Source organism: Terrapene carolina, unplaced genomic scaffold (genome assembly GCF_002925995.2).
Source record: "Terrapene carolina triunguis isolate 2854851 unplaced genomic scaffold, T_m_triunguis-2.0 Scaffold112, whole genome shotgun sequence".
Taxonomy (NCBI): Eukaryota; Metazoa; Chordata; order Testudines; family Emydidae; genus Terrapene; species Terrapene triunguis.
This window is the reverse complement of record NW_020664463.1, coordinates 15,517,450-15,539,773: the sequence shown is the minus strand read 5'-3', so window position 1 is coordinate 15,539,773 and position 22,324 is coordinate 15,517,450. Positions and strand designations below refer to the sequence as shown.

The 22,324-nt window shown below is 42.6% G+C and overlaps 1 protein-coding gene across 2 annotated transcripts in view; it reads left to right on the top strand.

Annotated features, from left to right (window-relative positions):
* Nucleotides 1-22,324, top strand: part of LRP6 (LDL receptor related protein 6) — a 196,010-nt gene that overhangs the window by 66,388 nt on the left and 107,298 nt on the right. For both annotated transcript variants that reach the window (XM_026652320.1, XM_026652319.1), the window contains exon 3: nt 19,775-19,972. In XM_026652320.1, the coding sequence (XP_026508105.1) occupies nt 19,775-19,972 (198 nt within the window). The remainder of the gene's footprint in view (nt 1-19,774; nt 19,973-22,324) is intronic.

Here is a 22,324-nt window from a genome sequence, read left to right as displayed (position 1 = left end):
CCACGAAAGCTTATGCTCTAATAAATTTGTTAGTCTCTAAGGTGCCACAAGTACTCCTGTTCTAAAACCTAGAGTTTGTTCTATGCCAAATACTTCTAGAGAATTCGGTGACCTATCTTAGCAGTTCAGAACATGGTTGAGGGAAGGACAGTTCTGTTGCCGAGTCAACAGTTCGAACACATAAGACCTAGGTTTGTCTAACAAAGTAATCCCTTCTGGAATATAGAGAGGATTTAGCGGTAGCCAAGAACAACCTTACGTTTCCATCAGGCCTCCTTCTAAATCAGCGGTCTCCAACCTTTTTACACCCAAGATCACTTTTTGAATTTAAGGGCAACCCAGGATCTACCTCACCCCTTCCCCAAAGCCCTACCCTCTCACTCCATCACCCCTCTCTCCGTCACTCGCTGTCCCCCACCCTCACTCACTTTCACTGGGCTGGGGCAGGAGGTTGGGGTTCAGGAGGGCATGCAGGTTCTGGGTTGAGGCCAAGGGGTTCGCAGTGTGGGAGGAGGTCTGGGCTGAGCCTGGGGAAGGGGTTTGGGGTGCTGGCTCTGGGAGGGGGCTCAGGGCTGGGGTTCTGGGTGCCAGGAGGAGGTATTGGGTGCTGGTTCTGGGAGGGGGTTCAACGCTGGGGGTTGGGGTGTGGCCTCCCACCGGGTGGCACTTACTGTGGGCGGCTCCTGGTCCATGACACAGCGAGGCTAAGGCAGGCTCCCTGCCTGTCCCGGCCCGACGCGCCTCTGTGTGCTGCCCCTCTCTGCAGACACTGCCCCCAAAGCTCCCATTGGCCACAGTTCCTCATTCCTGGCCAATAGGAGTTGAGGGGGCGTGCTGGCCACTTCCGGGAGTGCTGTGTGGCCGCGGCAGGCAGGGAACCTGCCTTAGCAGCAGCCCTGTTACACCGCTGGAGATCGTGATCGACTGGGAGAGTCTCCAGGATCGACCAGTTGGTGACCACTGTTCTAAATGAACACAGGCGAAAGCTTGTATTCTGATAAAGGAAAAGACTACATATGCTCTTGCTGGAATAAACCAATACAATTATAAATTCAGAGCAGTGAGTTAAGCACTGGTTCCTCCTTGGAGGTTTCTCTACTGCTTTGGGAAATTTTGTATGTACTGGATATAAAATAATGTATCAGAGAAGGGTAAAATTTCTTTCTTGATTTAGATGCTTGGTGATACCAGACTCCCTCAGGAGGTTTTTAAAATAAAGTTTAACAGGTATTTTACACGTACTGTCTCCCTTGCCTGTCTGAGAGATGTCTGGGGTAAATTAGTACTTCAGGAGACCAAATTAACAACTAAGAATTGTTGCCCTCACCTACCTTTTCTTTCTTCTTCCCCCTTACTGTAGACCCCTGCTGTTCTAGCTCTGAATCTCCCCCAAGGAGATGTTGGCCGATTCGGTAACACATGACAAAATGTGGCAAAGTTGAAAGCAAACAACTCATTTGTGACCTTGAATTAAGATTTTAAGATGTTGAAATGTTGTTACAATTAGGCCAGGTCTACACAGAAACTTTTGCTGGTATAATAAAGCTAGTAATGAATGTGATTTTTTTTTCTCTTTTAAATGTACAGTATTTCTCATTTGCCGTTAGTTTAAATGTAGAATTGTCTTTCTGGAATAGGTGATTTTATCTGTACATCTGGTATATGCTGTGTTTACACTAGGAGGGTTTGCCATTTGATTCTATATAGGTTCTGATGCTGCACTCATTTCCATAATATCAGAGCAGCTTCCAATAGTTCAGGGGTCGGCAACCTTTCAGAAGTGGTGTGCCGAGTCTTCATTTATTCACTCTAATTTAAGGTTTTGCGTGCCAGTAATACATTTTAACGTTTTTAGAAGGTCTGTTTTTATAAGTCTATAATATATAACTAAACTATTGTTGTATGTAAAGTAAATAAGGGTTTTAAAATGTTTAAGAAGCTTCATTTAAAATTAAATTAAAATGCAGAGCCCCCTGGACTGGTGGCCAGGACCCGGGTAGTGTGAATGCCACTGAAAATCAGCTTGCCTGCCGCCTTTGGCACGCATGCCATAGGTTGCCTACCCCTGCAATAGTTCATTAAGCAACATAAACTTGCATCTGACACGTGCGGGTTCTCTTCTCTCCTCTCCTCAAAGGGAGCAGCCTATGCAGTGGAATGTCCTGGTTTGGTTGTTTGAATAAATGCATGTTTTGCTATGTGTTTACATTAGAGAAGGCAAAGTCAAAGAAATGCACCTTGCACCTGGAATGGAAAGTGGTGAAGTTTGTGATGGTCCTGAGTTCTTGGGGGAGTTCCATATTCTTGGACCACCCCTGGATTAAGTTTTATCTCCTGCACAAATGAGCTTTAATTTTATTGAGAGTTTCATTGTGCCAGAGGACCTGGTATAACTTATACTGGCAAACTCCTTGTAGTATAAACAAGGCCTATGGTAATTCTCATAGGATAAGTGTAATCAGTAACTTGAAATGCAATGTTGTGGTATAGGAAGGAAAGGCGAAAAGAGAAACACATCAATTTTTATGGCTTTTTTAATGCAGAACTCTCAGCTTCTGCCCCCTGAAGCAGAAGAAACAGATTTGATTATGATTAAATAATGAAGATGATTTTCTATGGAGGAGAGGGATGGAGAAGTTTTATGTTGGCTGCTGATTGTGTGCCACGTTCCGGCCCTATGCTATTTGAAATGGCAGAATTATATTCCTTTGTTTATAAAGCAGAGTTTTTATATTGGAAATGTTGAAAGACAATTTTAGTTTTTATTTGAAGGATTTGACCAAACTCTAAGTCTACTGTGGACAAAAGAGGGGGAAGGAAAGTGATTTAATTCTCAATTTCAGCTCATATTTCTGTCTCCGTTTCCCAGATGCTTTCCACTTTATCTTCTATGGGGAACGACTCTGAAAAGCTGGCAAGCTTTCTCTTCAGCTCTATAAAGCATGTCTGTTGGCTTTTGTTCAGCTCTCAACCACGCACTTAGGCAGCCAACAATTTAGTCCTTTCTGTGTGGTTATTCCTCCCCTCAAATAAATATGCAGATTACTTGATTGGCAGTGTTGAATCTTAAGCATTTGTCAAAGTTTATACAGTATTTCACAAACTTACCTGCCCTCTCCTCCTTTTTCACCTGTTGTGTCAGGTTATTGGCCACTTGTGTAGTGTAATTACTGTATAGATACTGATTTTTTTTTTTAAAGAGTAATTTACTGTGCACTCTAAATTTGTTCTCGTTACGGCCCCAATTCAGGAAAAGACTTTAAGTACGTGCTTAAAATTAAACAATTCCTTTCCTGAATTTGGTCATTACTGAAGAGCTGACTTTTCATTATTATTTCAAAAACTATTTGTTTGTTTATTTATTTATTTTTACTGATTGCAAAAGTGAACTTCATGTATTTTTGGGATAGAGATATCTAAAGATAACGCAGACATGATTGTGTATCCTCTCATCTTACAAAAATAAGGAGACAGCAAATAAAATAGAAAGATAAATTGAAACTGATAATGCGTTGTTACATTATGTATAATTCCCCTATTGAACTTATTGTCACATGATATCATTTTGTCCAAGACCATAGCAGGATCCAGTTTCAGAGCATAAACTAACCACTAATAGATAGGAAGCAGGATGGGCTGCAAAGAAACTCCTATGGGCAGGATTCCCAGGATTTTTACATATGGTTTTGATCACTGTTCGAAATAGGAGAATGGACTAAATGGACCACTGTCTGGCAGTTAACATGTTAACCTGATTTCACTTAGTGATGGGCAATTGTAAAGGTGTACGCTATTTCAGGTAACTTATAGGGTTGGAAGTTGCATCATGAACAGAAGTGTCTTGTATGTTTCAAAGTTGTGTTTCAACTCCACCGTGTCTGTCTAATTTTGTTTATAAGCCTATTGGGCAAGGCCCTGGTCTTTTATAGCTCCTAGCCTGTTGTTGGTGCTCAGAAAAAGCCAAATAACAGCAGTATGCTAGAACTGATAAACACCTATTTCTCCCTGCATTCCTTTATCAGCTAATACATTAATGGCGACATATACTTTTTTTTTTTTTAAAGTTCTACATTCTGAACAAGATTTAAAAAGTAAAATAAATAACTAATGAATATGTTAAACACCAATCATCCTACTAGTCACCATTGGAGCTCTCCCAACTGTTATCAATTTTCAGTGTAGCGAAAGGTTCTTTTATTCCTACTGTTTGCTTTCTGTCCATTATCTACTTCATGAGCCATGACTACTTAGTTTCTTCCATAAACTCTTGTGAGGGACTTTGACAATGTTTTTTGAAGTCTATAGAAATTGCATCAGCTTATTCTCCCTCATTCATTATTTTGTCATAAGGTCAAAGAGTTCTAGTAGATTGGAGAAATACAATTTTCCTTTACAAAAGCTTTGCTAGTTTGTCCCTTTCCATGTTTATCTAGGTTTTATTATTTCAGCCAGTTTACCTGCTACTGATGTAAACGAAGGTTCACGTTGGCTTTCAGGATCCATTGTATTACATTTGGCGTGATTCCTGTAGAGACAGCTAGTTGTAGTGCTGAGAAGTATGTTTGAGATGTGTACATCACCATCATGCAGCTGGTATTCAAATGTAGTGCAGTCGTGGTTTAAAATAATGTAGGTCCACTGTCTAACAGGGAAGGAGAGCTAAACAGAGCACCAAGAAGGCTGAAGTGCTTAATGTCTGTTTTGCTTTGGTCTTCTCTAAGTAAGTTAATTGTGACCAGATACTTACCTAGTGTTGTTAATATTGTGTTAAGGAATTCAAGGCAGAATAGGGAAAGAACAGGTTAAAAATATTTAGATAAATTACATGTATTCTAGTTGGCAGGGTCTGATGAAATTCATCCCAGGACTGTGGTTCACAAACGTTTTACTAAGACGACCCACCAACTGCATTTTGTCTTTGTTTTTGTGACCCATCTTTACATGTAGAGTAACTCCTCACTTAATGTTGTCCCGGTTAACATTGTTTCGTTGCTGATCAATTGGAGAACATGCTCTTTTAAAGTTGCGCAGTGCTCCTTTATAACGTTGTTTGACAGCCACCTGCTTTGTCCACTGCTTGCAGAAAGAGCAGCCCGTTGGAGCTAGCTGGTGGGGGCTTGGAACCAGGGTGGACCGGCAGCTCCCCTAAGTTTCCTGTGCGGCAACTGCCCAGCACGCTATCAATTGCCGGGCAGTTCAGCTCTTCCTCCCCCCACTGCCCTGTGCTGCTCCTGCCCTCTGATGCTCTTGGAAGCCTCCTGCTTGCTGTGCGGGGGGGGAAGAGGGGTGCTAATGTGAGGGTATCCCCCTCCCCCGGCTTCTGCTACCCGCTCCTGTACCCCATCTCCACAGAGTGGAGGGCTGAGACAGAGGGAGCCCATGACAGGGCTCAGGACAGAGGGAGCTTGCTGGCAGCAGCTGCTGTCTCAACTTGCTGATCTACTTAAAAAGGCAGTGTACTTAGAGTGGGGCCAGCATACTTAAAGGGGCAATGCTTGTCTCTCTCTCACACTCACACACACACACACACACACACGGTGTGTACCCCCCCCCCCCCCCCACACACACACTCTCCTGGTGTGTCTCTGTCTCTCTCTGCCATGCTGTCTCCCCCTCCCTCCATTAGTGCTGCCTTGTAGAGTGTGAGGCTACATTAACAACAATGTGTTAACCTTTGAGGGCTCAGCCGAATGCTTGTTCAGCATTTAGCAGTAAGGCATTCCCTGGGAAATATCCCTCCCTCTGACTCCACCACCTCAACCAAGCTTCACAATCATCATTGCTGTGTACAGTATTGTTTATTTAAAACTTATACTGTGTGTGTGTGTGTGTGTGTGTGTGTGTGTGTGTGTGTGTGTAATATATATAAAATGTAATCTTTTGTCTGGTGAAGATTTTTTCCCTGGAACCTAACTCCCCTGCTTTTCATTAATTCTTATGGGGAAATTCGATTTGCTTAACATTGTTTCGCTTAAAGTAGCGTTTTTCAGGAACATAACTACAACGTTAAGCGAGGAGTTACTGTAATGCACTCTTCCCTCCCAGCATTGCAACCCTAATCTGGGGAGGAGGTGGGGGGAGGAAGGTAATGGGAGGAGTTGGAGAAAGAGACTGCTTTGTATTCACCCTGAAGCAGTAGCAGCTCCTGTCCCATGGGGCTGGGCCCAGCTCTGGACATTGTAACGTGACGCACAGGGTTGCAATGACACTTAGGTTTGGCTGAGCCACCTCTCCATCTTGATAAAATTTGAGTGAGTGGCATTGAAAGCTGGAAACATGAGATTTAGGAAATGCGACCTATGAGGAAAGGTTAAAAAAACGGGGCATGTTTAGTTTTGAGAAAAGAAGACTGGAGAGGACCCAATAAGAGTCTTCAAATACGTTAAGGGCTGTTACGAAGAGAATAGTGATCCATTGTTTCCATGTCCACTGAAGGTAGGACAAGAAGTAATCCGCTAAATCTGCAGCAAGGAAGACTTAGGTTGGATGTTAGGGACAACTTTCTAATGATAATAGTAGTTAAGTACTGGAATAGTCTTCAAGGGATGTTGTAGAATCACTGTCGTTGGAGGTTTTTAATAACAGGTTAGACAAAGGGATGGTCTAGATCAGGCCTGCACAACATGCGGCCCGCGGGGGCTCACTGTGCGGCCCGCCGGGGGATTCTAAACCCCACACACACATCTGTCTCGCGTCCCGACCGCACATCCGTCGGGACGCCCTTTAACCGCTCGCTCACTATCACGCTACAGTCCTGAGGCTGGTCTGGCGGCGCTTCCTGGGGCAGCTCCCGGTGGCGCGCCGGCCTGCCGGCAGGAGCCAGCAATGCAGGAGGCTGAGTCTAGCCCAATCAGAGCTGCGGGGGCAGGGCTTTCAGGCGCGTCTCCCCCCCCCCCCCCCCGACCCGACGCCGGGGCAAGGATATTTTTGCGCCCTCGCGTGCCACCGGTCCCCCCGCCCCAAGCGGGACACGGGCACGGAGCCCTCGCGCGCCGCCGGCCTCCACCCCCCTCCCCCAGCCCCAAGCGGGACACGGGGATGGAGCCTTCGCGCGCTGCCCCCCCCCCCCCCAGCGGGACACGGGGCTCAGCCACCGCACCCGTCCTGAGCGCTTTTTGGCCCACCCCCCGGGACTCCTGCCCCATCCAACCCCCTGCGTTCCTTGACGCCCCCCCTGGGACCCCTGCCCCATCCAACCCCTCCTCTCATTCCTGATGGTCCCCCGGGACCCCTGCCCCATCCAATCACCCCTGGAGCCCCTACCCCTTACTGCCTCCCACTGCCCCATCCAACCCCTGCTCCTTCCTGACTGCCCCCGGGACCCTTGCCCCCATTCAATCCCCCGTTCCCTGCCCTCTGACCGCCCCGACCCCTATCCACCCCCCCCACCACCGTCCTGAACTCCCCTGCCCTCTATCCAACACCCCCTCCCTGCTCCCTTACCGCGCTGTGTGGAGGTGGCTGGGCCACGCCACCACCGCGCAGTGCCTGGAGCACTGGGACAGGCTGAGCTTGCAGCCCCCCCACTTCCCGCAAATCAGCTGTTCGCACAGGAAGCCTGGGAGGGCTGAGAAGCAAGCCGTGGCTTCGTGCTCAGGCCCAGGGAGGCGGAGCGGAGGTGAGCTGGGGCGGCCCCCCCCACCCCAGCTCACCTCCGCTCCGCCTCCTTGGGCTTGAACGCGAAGCCGCCGCACCGCTTCTCCGCCCTCCCAGGCTTCCCGTGCGAACAGCTGATTCGCGGGGGGCGGGGGAGGGGGAGAAGCGGGGCGGAGTGTTCAGAGGCGGAGCGGAGGTGAGCTGGGGCCGGGGAGCGGGGCAGAGAGCTGGAGCACCCCGGGGTCGGCTCCTAAGGCGCCACTTTTGGATAATGTGCTCAGGGGGAGCGGCCGCTCCCTCTGCTCCCCCCCCCAGCTACGCTCCTGGTCACTTCAACTTACCGGTTGTTAAATTTAGAAGCCCTTTTAGAACCGGTTGTCCCGCGCAGGACAACTGGTTCTAAAAAGGCTTCTAAATTTAACAACCGGTTCCTGTGAACCGGTGCGAACCGGCTCCAGCTCACCACTGGAGACTCCCCTTGCCGCTCTCACCCTAGGAGCCAGACACCTCCCAGCAGGGCTGGTGAGTGCGGCCAGGGAAGGGGGCAGGGTGTGGTGGAGTGAATGTCTTGGAGGTGTGCGGGAGGGGTGCTGGGCTGTGAGGGTGTGGAGGGTGCTGGGCGGTGGGGGAGGTTTGTGTTTTTGGGGTGCTAGGCAGTGGGGTGCTGGGCAGTGGGGGAGATCTGTGTGTGTCAGGGCACTGGGCAGTGGGGGGTCTGTGTGGGGCATTGTTTAGTTGTGGTGGTGGGGCTGTGGGGAAGGGCACTGGGAGGCAGGGAGGAGAAATCTGTGTGTATTGGGAAACTTTTTTACTTATGTCTCTATCTGAAAACCCATATAAATTGACACAAATTGCAAATTAAAACTTTTTTAATGTATAAGCATTTTACTCACTTGGGCGCATTTGCCTCATGGCACACAAATTTGAACTCTGCTTCAAAAATTTGCACAGAAGAAATTTTTCTTTTACCTTAATTATACTATCTTAGGAGCCCGCTATAACATAGTACTAAGGTTCAATACAAAGTCATATAAAAGTTATACAAAAATGCATAATGCAGAGATTTATCTACAACTGCATTGATTGACTGCTGTGTGCAGTTATATAGTGACCCCTGGACCTACAGGCTTCCACACACCGTCAGTGCCTTGCTAGTGTGCCATGCGCCGTGAGATATCTCTTCTCTTTGTGTGTGTGACTTTGAGTGTTTCCCTTGTGTGCGAATTTATTCAACAAAATCTTGAGCTTCATAATGGATACCATGAGTGAAAAGAAAAATAGAATCAGAGCACAGAGTTTAACACTGAATGGACGAATAAATACTTATGTACTGTTTCCAAAGACAAAATACTGTGCCTTGTGTGTCGCGAAACCTTAGCCGTTCCGAAAGAATACAACCTTTGGCGGCACTTTGAAACTAAACATCCCAATCTCGCCAAATTGAGCCCAAATGAAAAAATAATTAAAGCAGCCAGTTTAGCGAAAAACCTTAGTAGAGAACAGCAAATTTTCAAGAAAGTGAGCACTGAGAATGATACAGTTACTAAAGTAAGCTTTAAAATTTCTAAGGAAATTGCTGCTGCTGGGAAACGCTTCACAGAAGAAGGCGAGTTTTTAAAAAAGTGTATGTTGATTGCTGTATCTGAGTTATGTCCAGAAAAGTGGGGAATATTTGAGAATGTCAATCTATCACGCATGACTGTACAGAGAAGAATAGCTGACATTTCTACCAATCTAAGTGATCAGTTAAAGCAGAGAGTCAGTGAATTCTGCTTTTACTCCCTAGCTATGGATGAAAGCACTGATTTAAAAGACACCGCCCAACTCCTTATTTTTATTAGAGGTAGTGATAAAAACTTTGAAATTACTGAAGAACTTGCTGGCATGTGCTCCATGACGGGTCGCACAACCGGAAAAGAAATTTCCAGTGAAGTGATAAAGTGCATGAATGATAAGTCGGGATTAGATTTCACAAACTTGGCCATTTGTACTGATGGTGCTCCAGTTATGTGCCGAAAAAATGTTGGAGCAGTTACTCTTCTTGAAGAATTTATCGGGAGACAAATAACCAAACATCACTGCATTATACATCAGCAGGTTTTGTGTAGCAAAGTCTTAAAATTTGAGCATGTAATGTCAGTGATAGTTTCCACTGTAAACTACATCCGTTCTAGAGGACTAAAACATAGGATATTTCGAGCCTTTCTTGAAGGGGTAGACACCGAGTGCAAAGACTTAATCTACCATACAGAAGTGAGGTGGTTGAGTCGAGGAAGAGTGCTCCAGCCTTTTGTTGCTTTGAAAGAGGAGGTAGCAAAATTCCTAGAAAATGGGCCAATAAAATTCCCAGAGCTTGAAAATGAGTCCTAGAATCAAGATCTCTTTTTCTTTTGTGATATTACAGCACACCTGAATGATCTCAACATTCAACTTCAGGGAAAAAATCAACTTATATTTCAAATGTGTGCAGCAGTGAAAGCTTTCAAAATGAAATTGAAACTTTTCAGAAGTCAGCTGTCAAAAGGTGAAATGTGTCACTTTCTCACTTCTGCACAGCGTATCCCTCAGCACAAACACGCCGAGTTAGGAGAAAAATACGCAAAGCACATCAATCTTTTGATTGAAGAATTTGACAGAAGACTTACTTTGTCTAAAGAAGACGACGTCCAGTTGAAGCTGATTGAAGATCCCTTTTCTGTGGATCCAGAGGAAGTGCCACTAGATTTGCAGTTGGAGGTTATTGAACTTCAGTGTTCGGCAGTTTACCGAAATAAGCACGGAGAAAGCAGCTTGCGGGACTTCTACAAAAGTCTGGACAATTAAGTTGCACTGAAAACGTTCAGCATTTTTGGAAGCACTTACATATGTGAACAAACATTTTCCATCATGAACATGAATAAAAACAAGCAACGTTCTTCTCTGACTGATGACCATTTGGAAGACATTATGAAAATATCCACTTCAAATATGACCCCCGAATATGAAAAGAGAGATAATATTTCTCATTAAATTTGCAAGGTAATTATGAAAAGTACAAATGTTTTCTTTCAACGGAACAGATGTTTTTCATTTTTCTATGATTCATAAAAAAAATTAAAATTAAAAAAATTGTTTGATTTAATTGAAAAATTCTTAATAAAGTATCACACACTTCCCCCCCCCCAACCTTCCTTTTTGGCCCACAGCTGTTTCGGCGGGGTGGTGCTGGGGAAGGAGGGTTTGTTTCCGCGGGGCCGGGCGGCGCTGGGAGTGAGGTTGTTGCGGTGGGGTGGTGCTGGGGAAGGAGGGGTTGTTTCCGCGGGGCTGGGTGGCGCTGTGTGTGTGTGTGTGGGGTGTTTCCGCGGGGCGGGGGGGCGCTGGGTGTGTGTGGGGGGGGGTGTGTCCAGGGGGGGGGGGGGGGGGGGGGGGGGGGGTGTTTTCGTGGGGCCGGGGGGTTTCGGCCCTCAGCTGTTTTCTTTGGAGTAATATGGCCCTCGCCGCTTTACAAGTTGTGCAGGCCTGGTCTAGATATATTTGGTCCGTGGGAAGCTGGGCTAGATGACCTCTCAAGGTCCCTTCCAGCCCTACATTACTATGATTCTATGCTACCCTTTTTTTGAATGTTGGTACCTTATAATCTCCGTATTGGCTTGGCTACTCACACAGAGGTGGATTTTCTAAAAAAAAAAAAAATTTTTAATTGCTGCAGTTCTGACTAGCTTTATTTCCTACTCACTTCAAAATAAACAACAACAATAAAAAGACATCTTCATGGTTAAAAAACAGGAATTTTTCAGACTGTTAGTATGTGACAAAGCCTTCAGACAGAAAAGGTTAATTTGCAAGTCCTGGGAGCAAAAGCCCTTTCTACCTGCTCAAACGGTGGAGCTGCCCTCTTTGTAAACACTCAGCAAGAACTGGTTCTGCTTCGGTTCAATACGCTTCTTTCTTTTTGGCTAATTCCCGGGGATCTGCAACGAAAAGGCCAATTGTGCATGTGCCTCTGCACACTATCAGCATGTTTGCTTACTGTGTCAAATACTGCTTCTCAAGGACTCTCACTAAAGTCTGGATGGGAATGAAAAGCAACCCTTTCTGTTTTTCTTGTAACACAGCCAGTGATTTTTTTAAACTAGAGTGATTATATAATACCTGCACATTTGAGTTGTTTTGGATATCCATGGTTTATAGCGGTGGATTTTGCAAGCTTGGTCATTTTTCTGTATAGGAAATGGGACTGGTGTGTTATTTCCTGTTTTCAGGTTGACCTGTTGTAATATTTTAACTTGGATAATGATTGACAGGTATTTGTTTTTTTAAAAAAAGGAAAAACAATAGCTTGGTATGTTAGCAGTTTAATGTATTAGATTAAATGATTTTTCAAAAGTGGAGTTCCTAGGCTTATAAAATTTTTAAAAGGAAAGTAATTTAATTAAAAATAATGACTATTTCTTTCACCATACCAACTTCTCAGAGTAAGAAGCTAAGGGCAGGTCAATACTACAGGGGAAAGTTAGTAGCATAAATCAAGTCGACGTAGCTTACGCTATGTCGACTGGAGAGTGATCTGTGGTCGATTTAGCGGGTCTTCACTAGACCCGCTAAATCAACTCCCGGTGGATCGATCGCCGCAGCGTCATCCACCGGTAAGTGGAGATGAGCCCTAAGACTAGGTTGATACTGCAAGCTCTTGATGATCTAGCAGTGTTGGTTAGGGGTGGATTATGTGATTTTTTTGTTTTTTGTTTTTTATTTTGGGGTTTGAGTGATGCTTTTGTACTACCGGAAGCCCTAGAGTAGATGCAACTATACCAGCATAAAAGTGCTTCTGTCGGTAAGTACAGTGTATTTTGCTCAGGAAACTGGCATTAGCTATATTGGCAAAAGCACTTCTTGGCCAGTGTAAGTTGTGCCTACTGACTAACATTTTCTGACTAGACTAGGCCTTAGAGATGTGAAATATCCTCTTTCCCATCGTCTTCTATACTTTGCTGGCCAAATCTTGTTGTCTTGGTACTACAGCTACAAAGACTGATTTGCCGGAAAAAATCAGTAAACAATTTTTTTTTGTTTAGCTTTCATTTTGTCCAATATGTAATTTTTGGGTGGAGAAACTGCAGTTTTTAACCAGCTGTGCCCCTAACTGGTAAGCGTAGTAAGAAGTTGCAGCTTGCCTGTAGCCTTAAAAAAGCTGCACTATTCAGGTAGCTAAAAATGCCTTTTGTGTCTTGAAGGGACTGTTTGTTCTTCCTTCGTTTTTATGGCAATAACTGGAGAAGGAGAATATGTTGACCGTAAGTGCTTTTTGTTGGTTGTTTTTTTCATTTGGGAGCATAAAAGGGTTTCCTGAGTCTTTCAGTAAGTTGAGAAATTTCACACTGACAGTCTTTCTGATGTCTGAAAATAATTTATCCATTGCATATATGCATTTACCACATTCTTTTGGTGCTCTATTTCTATGCTTTTTTAAAATATGTTCTCAGGAAACTCAGATGGATCCTTAAGTTGTTTGGTTTTTTTTAATTTGATACTCTTGGGTTGTTAATACAATGGCAAATTCAGAATGATCCCCATTATTTATTTTGTCAAAGCTTGCAGATGAAAATTCCTTCTGCAAAGTCAGTTACTTTACAGGAAAATTCCAGTGAGCCACTGCCATCCAATATCTTAAATAGCCAACATATATTTACTAATGTAATTTTCATACTATTTTTTTGGAAATCCCGGTCTGCTTCAGTACATTTATCTGGATGGTCCCAGTGGATGGCATGTCATCTTGGCTTCATATTGCTCCATTATTAGGTGAGCTACAGTTGTACCAAATAGAGGGCACTTCTGAGTTTCCTAGGGACCACTCCAGAGTTGATAAGCTCCACAGGGGTTGCTGCAGTTCAGGGCCTGGGTTGGTTTTACAAGCTTCTCAGCTGCCTCAGTCCCTGCAGAGCTTAGAGGTTCTTAGGGACTGAAACTAGCATAATTGGAAAGTTGAAGCATTCACTGAGAAGGGCAATACCAAATAATTGGCTGTCCCAATCAAGCAGCTGTCTTTTGCATTGAATAACATTGGGGAAGGTAAATGGTTGCCTGGGAGGTGTCCCAATTAACTGGCTTAAAATCAGTTAAGTATCATGTACAGAATCTCCGATCACTGAATGGGACTGTTGTATGTGTCACAGTGTGGGCTGTCATTTTAATGATGCTCTGAACAGGGGGGCCTAGTGTCTGCGTGGATAGTAGGGGTGAAAGAATCTGCTGCACCATTGGAAGGCATTACAGATCAGAAAGCTACAAAGCTGGTGGAGCATGGTGATGAATTTCCATCCTTGTGTGTCCACTGTCACAAATAACTGTTAGTTTAATTACAGTATTTAATCTTGACATTTGTTTTCAGCATGCTTTCTTATGCATACCTGAAATATTTTTCCTATAGTGTGTGTGGTTTGTGAGCTTTTTGGTGTAAGGACTCTGTTACCTATTTTTATTCCTCCATCTACAGAGACTGAACTGAGAACATCAGTTGATTTTCTGTATCATTGATTAGTAACCTCTCTTGGTCATTACCAGCTTGGGACATATTAAAACTGTTGGGCTATAGCTGAACGGTTCCACACTCCCAACTTCTAGCCAGTCATACTACTTTATAAAGGGATTTCTACTTTCTAGGTTTACTTAATCCTGCCCAAGAGGCAATTATTAGTTAGGCTGACATTTTCCCTTAAGAACCACCTCCTCTGATCTTACTTCCTTTCAAATTTGCAATAGTTAAAACCCTGTGTTTGACTTCATTTAGTTACCTGCAAATGTCAGGAGGGTGACATCATCATGACTTCATTTTAAAATTCAATAGAGGAAAAGGGGCTGTGACAGCAAAAGCTGTTTTCATTAAAATAGGTTCAAAATGATCATTGTTACGAAAGAAAAAAAGAAACAATTAAAAAAGCACAAACATGTTAACTTTTTGTGGTGTAGGAGCTTCTTTGCATTTAGTGTTGCACGATGGAGCAATCATTTTTCCTTCTTTTATATTCAGAGACCAAGATTTGATATGCAACTATAATTTAGTTTTATCTGTGTCATAATTAAAAAATGGCCAAGGAAGTGATTCAGTCTTGATTTTTCTTCACTGAGGCTTCTTGGTTGAAACTACACTTGTATTTGGGGATGAGGCTAACCCTAGTCTGGGTGAAAGCAAGCAAACCGTTGAGAGATTGTGTGTGTGGAGGAGGGTGCTTTAGCAGTTTTTTATAAGTGGTTTACTATGTAAACAAGTTTGAGGAAGATTATTATGTTTTCATTACCATTAAATTGGGGTAGTTATGGCATTATCTATACTATTCATCTGGCTGGCCCAATGCAAATATAGCAATTTATATCATGATTTAAACACACAGGCTCAATTCTTTATTCATAGGTGCCTAACTTTAGGTATCTCAAATCCAGACTTGAGCACCTGAAATGAAGTGGCCTGATTTTCAGAGTGCTAAGCACACTCTGCTCCCGTTAACTTTAGCGGGAATTGAGTGCTCAGAACCTTTGACAGCCAGGCCACTTTTACTGTTGTCCTCAACTTCAGGCAGATGAGTTTGAAAACTTGATCTTAAATTAATTTCTACCCAAGCCATTACTGCAAATTAGGCTGAGCTGAAGGTGTGCTTGATTAATGCAGAACTGGGGCTTGCCACTTCTTTGCATTTTTGCAGGTGATGTAAACTTTCTAAGATAAAGGTTTTTTTTAATTGGTATCAACAATTTTCTGGGCCTTAGTCAAGCAAACTACTCAAGTGAATTAGATGGGTCGAAGAACCTTTCTATTTTCCATGGTTCAGATAATCAATCTTCTCTTTTTTCCTTAAAGGGATTTTGGATTAAAATTGAGAGGAAGGGTCTGAGTTTAAAATAAATCTGCCCACAAATTTATGGTTTTAGTTAGCGTGTCTGAGTTTTATAGTCTCTTTGTCTCCGTTTCATCTGGCGTAGCTAAAATGGTTAAGTGATTTTGCGTAGTGTTTGCGTGAGATTTGGGCATAGATTAGAGACAGCAGGCTCAGACTTCATTCTTCAGACTGATGTGATATTGGTTGGAGGGTAGGAAACTATTTGTTGGCATTTTGACATTGATTTCAAGATGTCCAGGATTTCAACTCTTGCTCTAGTGGTTGGTGCTCACAAACCTCGCACACATTTCTGCAGTGAAATCTGTGCCTGTTGCATCCTCAAAGCACATAAGGCTGAGGTATGTAATTATTTCAGTGAGGAAAGAGTCAACTATGTTACCTGTAACGCTGAGTGTTGTAGTTTAGTACCATAGGTCCGAATGAAGGCAAAAAGTTCCAAAGCACGTGAGCAATACTGACCGTTTCAGTACTTAAAACTGTTTTCACTTTTTTCATAGGAACTGGAGGCCAGTTCTCAGTGATTACTAGTCTTCTGAATAATAGCTGTACTTTAATTTTTTCCCAAGTTATCTATATGCAAAAAGACATATTCAACATTTTTGTGTAGTTGGAAATCTATCTGTTTTTGCCTCTTGTACAACTCAAAAACAGGGGCGCAGATTTTATTTAAACTTTTTACAAATGTCCCCCTTTGGGCAGAGGCCAGACGTGAGAAACATCAATCCAAAAGTTGAGTTTTATAGCAAGTTATGAGTAAGGCTAAGATTATGTTACGGGGGTCACAGAAGCCATGGAATCCATGACACTTTCTGCTTCAGCCCCGGAGCTCTGAGCTGCCACAGGGAGCGGCTCTCCTCCGAGCCGCTGCGGGCAGCTGGGGGACCCCGGAGCTCCTACCCACTATGAGTGTTGGAGAGGGGACCCTGGAGTTGTCAGCTGCAGTGATGGCGGGCACTGGACTCCCCTCCCGCAGCAGGACTCGGTCTCAGCCCCGTTGTGTCTGTTATTTTTTAGTAAAAGTCAGGGACAGGTCACGGGCTTCTGTGAATTTTTGTTTTTTGCCTGTGACCTGTGTGACTTTTATTAAAAAGAACCGTGACAAAATCTTAGTCTTCGTTATGAGCAGTTGGGAAAAGGGATATTGTGCAATGGAAGTTAAGTAGCATATGATAACAAGCAGATGGTATAATTTAACAGAAAATACTCCTTTTGGATTTTCTTTCAGTAATGAAATAAAAAGCACCTATCCTATACTATAGTTGCCTTTTACAGAAATTAAAAATAATGTCCTAAAAAAGCCCATATAACTGTCTCACCTTCCCTCTATGGTTTATGTTACCAACCACAATTTAATCAAATAAAAATCTTGATCCTGTAAACATTCCAGAAAAATGGAAACGAAATAGTTAAGTGTGTAGCTTGACTTCACCTAGAAATGGAAAAGGGATTTCTGTTAAAGCAGCTATAAAAGATATTAGATTGTAGTCTTGTGAATCATCACGCTTTCTTTTCTTTGATTTTATTTGAGCAAAGTTATTGCGGATATTTCTTCATGGTAGAGTTAATTTGGGTGATGAGCACTGGAGTCTGAGCCATTGTTTTGGCCTAGCATAGAGGTGAGCAGCCTCATTGCAAAGCCGTACACAAGTATGTCCACTCAACTGCATTCACGCTGGCACTGCACTCACTCATATGAGGTGCCAGGACTTGTGGGGGCTCATCTGAGAGATCTTTGTGGTGCACTAAGCTGGACCACTCTGATTCTTTCCCAGTGAATTGTGGTAGAATAGTCTGTCCTTCCCAGCACACAGGGGATTGTGGGAAGAAACTGGAGGACTGTCTGCACTTGACTGTGCAGAGTGAGTTACCAGCTCATGTGAATAAGGAACCTGGGCTGTAACCAGCTGGCCCAGGTTGAAAGCACCACCACACTTGGGTGAGAGATTTGTGCGTGTAAACAGAAGGGGAGAAAGATCTTCAGCTAACTCTTTAGTGAAGATAAGTCTCTTAATTTTCCCAAATGAAGCACAGCACTTACATATGTTCTTTCTGTACCATCATCTGGTATGCTGGATCTGCTGGCTCCACAGAGTTTAACTGGGACTAAAACCTGCAGGCTTCCAACCATAGAGAAGAAAATAAACAAATGACGGTGAAAAAGCTATTGGAGAAACTGAACAAAGGTCAAGGGGATTGGTTTGAAATGTTCTAAAATCCTATTCTGAATTTGTGCGTGCATGGGTGTGTATATATTCTGACAAATTAAATGGGCCTGTTCATGAAGTCTTGGAGGACTTTCCTTTTGTCACTGAGCTTTACTTACCTGGTTTTGCTTGAATAATTGCTTGTTTAAAAGGTGAGAGAGAGGGAGAAAGAAATGAGCCTGTTATAGCAACTAATGAGCTATCTGTTTCAGCCTGAAGGGTTGGTCAGGCAGGGTGGTCAATACCTTGGAACCTATTAACCTTTGGAAAATATTTGACTCAGCTTCGGGAGGGGGAGGGGGTTGTTTCTTTAAAAAACTAATAAATCAACTTTTTCTCTTTGTAGAAGTACCGCTTGAGTTTCTTTTTCAAGTTTCTAATTGTACCTTACCATGAAGTTTGGCCAGATAACCTGCCAAAGGTGCAATTTAGCAATTTTTTTTCTAAAGATTAGATTTATTTTCTTCTTGACAGATAACTCATTCCCTCATGGTGTTCATTCATGTCTAGAGAAATTTAATGCATTCTCTCTAAACACCCATGCAGTGTGTGAGTTTAAGATAGAAAAATCCCTTTTTAAAGAGTGAGTCACTTGGGACTGAATTGGGCAATATTTGTGTTGCTTGTGGTGCATGTCTGTCTGCAGATATAGCATTGTATTAAACACTCATTTGAGTGTGTAAACATAGATTAAGGGAAAATATGACTTGGAATTTCCTGACTCTATAGAAATAAATAAATAAAACAATCTTTGCCAAGAATAACTTCATCTGCAAATGTTTCTTAAATGTGTTGCATGTCTGTTTTTGTTTAAAGCATGGGTGGCCAGGTCCTGTTCTCACATGTGGGCACCATACAGCCTCTGGGTGCTACAAGTGTCCAAGAGCTGCAGTTTTTCCTTGTTGACACAATGTTTTGTCTGGCTTTCTTATCCACCTGTTTAAGTTCTTGCCCTATATGTTGTTCCTTCAGGTGCAAAATAGTGTTTATTCCTAAATCCTTTTACCAATCCAGAAGAGTAGAGTTAGTTCCTCCTACCATCAGTAAAAGCAGAATTTTCTGATTATACTCTTTCCCTCTCCCCATCTAACTTCCATATGTTTCCTCTTAGGGTTAACTATGACCAGGTAACATGCTTTTACATGTCTTTGTTTACACCAGGGGCTCTCAGACTGGGGGTTGGGACCCCTCAGGGGGTCACGAGGTTATTTTACCTGGGGGGGTCATGAGCTGTCCGCTTCCACCCCAAACCCTGCTTTGCCTCCAGCATTTATAATGGTGTTAAATATATAAAAATGTGTTTTAAATTTATAAGAGGGGGGTCACACTCAGAGGCTTGCTATGTGAAAGGGTTCACCAGTACAGAAGTTTGAGAACCACTGATTTACATGATTTCCTAAGTAGTGTTTAAAAATGTATTAATTAACGTGTGTTAATGTGTTTTAAAACAGTTTTCCAGCCTAGACTATCCCTTTAATGTGTAGACAGGGCAAGTTGTGTTTTAAAAACATGTCAAGTGGTTGTCTCTCTCTAAATCCATTCTTTCACAAAAGCAGTCTCCCTGCCAGAAGTACTCTCCCAGCACAAAAACAAACACAAACCCCAAAGAAAACAACCCTCCTTTATATCTATTTTTCTGCCACTGCATAGAATTACTGTCCCCCACAATCCCTGCACTAACACAAACTCTTCTCCTGTGATCCATATTAAAGGAGTTATTTTCTATGACAGCGCACATTGTCTAATTTCCCTAATTAATTTTGATGCTGAAAGGTTATAGGCAATGTGTGTAGAATTTCCCCAAATGTCTCATGCAGTCTGTGGGAAGAGACCCTGAAAATAGTAGTATCAAATTACACTATTGACTGATGTTTGAGAGATTTTAGTTAAAAACAGAAGCAAAACCTAGATACGCTTGTTCTGCTTCATAGAAGGTAGGTACATTGCCCTGTAGAATATAGCTTCAGCGAAAGAGAACTCCGTCTCTTCTAGAAAAATAGCAACGAAGCCTTCATCTTCTCTGGAATATAACTCCAGTGATTAAAGTGTAGATTTGAACATAATCTGTATCCTTCTCTTTTTTTTAAAAAAAAATTATAGGTTCATGTATTGGACAGATTGGGGAGAAGTGCCAAAGATAGAACGTGCTGGGATGGACGGTTCAAGCCGCTCCGTTATAATAAACACAGACATTTACTGGCCAAATGGATTGACTTTGGATTATGAGGAATGGAAGCTTTATTGGGCAGATGCTAAACTGAACTTCATTCACAAATCAAACCTGGATGGAACTCATCGGTAAGAAATTTTAATATGATTTATATACAAATCCAATGGTTTTTGAATAGACTCTGTTTAATAAATACATAAGTTCTATAGTGGCTGATTCTAACCAGTCAAACTGCCATGTTAGCACTCATGAAGCTCCAAACAAACTAATAGTAAAATAAAAACAAACACAGGTGGGGTTTGAATGGATACTCAAACTGGGTGATGGTCCTTAATCCGTTGTATTCAGAAGAAAGGCTTTTGTAGCTTTTCTAAGAAGTGATCCTTAAAAGGCCCCCCTGTTAATTTATGTGGCTTTACAGTAACAGTTCCCTGGTTTTTTAAAATGGATTTTCTGTCCCTGCTTGCTGTAAGAATTACTTCTTAATGACAGTACAGTCAGCTCTTGCAATTTTATTGCAAGCCTCACACTATTTGGTCTTTGTCTGATAGCCCCAGGTCCTTGCATCAGGTAAATGTGGCAGAATCTCAACTTGCATTTTACTAAAAACAAACATTTATAGCCTCTCTAAGTAGTCTCTCTAAGTAGAGGCCTGTCAAATGCAGAAAATAAACATGAGGAAAAATATTTCAGTCTTTTCTTCTCTTTCAGTCAGATAAAGTGTTACTTATGACAAGAGGAGGGTAGAGCATTTTCAGAGATCTATGTGTGGGTGCTAAATTGATTGTATTACTCCAACAACGTTGTTAAGGGGTTACAGATTTAGCTATGTCTGGTACATTCAGGGCTACCTTTCAAGTAGAGGCCTACTTGGTACTACCTGAATGCACTCTTATCTTGCTTGCAGGATGTTGCTTTTCTATACCAAATGAGATGGTCTGTGCACTAATATCCTCCATGAAAATGTATCCTGTGTAGCTTATTCCTGAGATGTTATACGGAAATATTTCATACTGTCCAACATTAAGTCTTGGAGTTTTCTTTTGCAACTTTCCGTGATAGCTTTTAATTGGTTTATTTATCAATAAGGTGGTCTTTGTTACTCTCGCCTCAGACATCCCAGTGACTTAGCAATTGTTCCTGTGTGAACATAAATTCATGGTCAAATAATTTGGCCCTCTCAAGAGCCTCAGTATCTGCTATCTAGGCCTTTCATTTTAATTTGTGACTAGGTACATAGGCAGCATTTATAAAACACATCCACTGTCTTAATGTGGTATTTATTTGTAATCCATGGTTTCCTGCTATAAAGCAGAGGATAAAACCACAACATGGCTGGGTTGGCGGCTTACGCCACATACATCCTGAAGTCTGCCTCTTAACAGACAAAAAACTTTGTTGTTTCAGTGTTTCATCCAGAATTTTTGTATTAGCATTTGTCTGAGGGTTAACAGCAGCTGCGTGTAATATTTTTTTCAATTATTAAAATTAATTTAACTAGTATAGATAATTCCAGGCTGGGTATGAGGTTTGTAGTTTAAGTGGATTTTGAAATGGCTCTGGAATTGTTGCCTGGAAAAAAGAAAACTTAAGTAGAGCCAAAAAAATAATTGGAATCTGCTGCTGCTGCTGCCTCTCAGAATGCAGGACTGCCCAATGGCTCCAAAGTGGTGGGCAAAGGGGCAGAAATGACATTATCAGGTAAAATGCCTTAAAATGCAAAATAACTGATGTATAAAATTATTTAGGTCTGTGATATATCATTTGTTTTTTGATATAAATCTGATTAACAAAGAAGGGAACAGAGGATATTCCAGTTGGAGTCTAATTGGGGCTAAGAAAAATTGATGTTAAAGCTCTCTTCTAATGAAAAAGGAGAGCTATTAAATCCAGTTAAGTAATAGGTGTTTAAAATCTTCATCTTGACTGAAACCAACCACATGAAGGGCACAAAATGACAGCTTGCCCCTGACAAATTGCATGCCAAAGGTGGATTTCTCATCCAATTTTTAAATGACCAAGGTTTGTATAATTGTCAAATGACTCACAAAGAGAGCTGATTTGATCACACTTGAAACCCAGCTTGTAGTTTTTGTCCAACAGAGTAAATATGTAGCTTGCTTTATTTTTTGAGTCACCTGTTTTATGCTCTCATATTTGGATGGAAGGAAGAGGAGAAGCTTGTTAACTATACTAAAATAAGGGGATGGCTGTGGTGGGAGTCACTGGGTTTGAATAGATAGTCCAGGTAGGGCACATTGGAAATTATGCATAATATAGACATCTGGTGATGGTAAGTGTTCATTGTTAAAGCACCCAGTGATCAAAATCAATACTAACCTCTATCCAATTAGATGTGTGTATGTGCTTTCCTAACATGCAAACACAAGTTTCCCTGTGTCTTATCTATCATTCCCAGTCCTTCCAGCGCCACAGATACCTCACTGTTCCTGCAGGCACTTCTGCATTTTCAATATTTC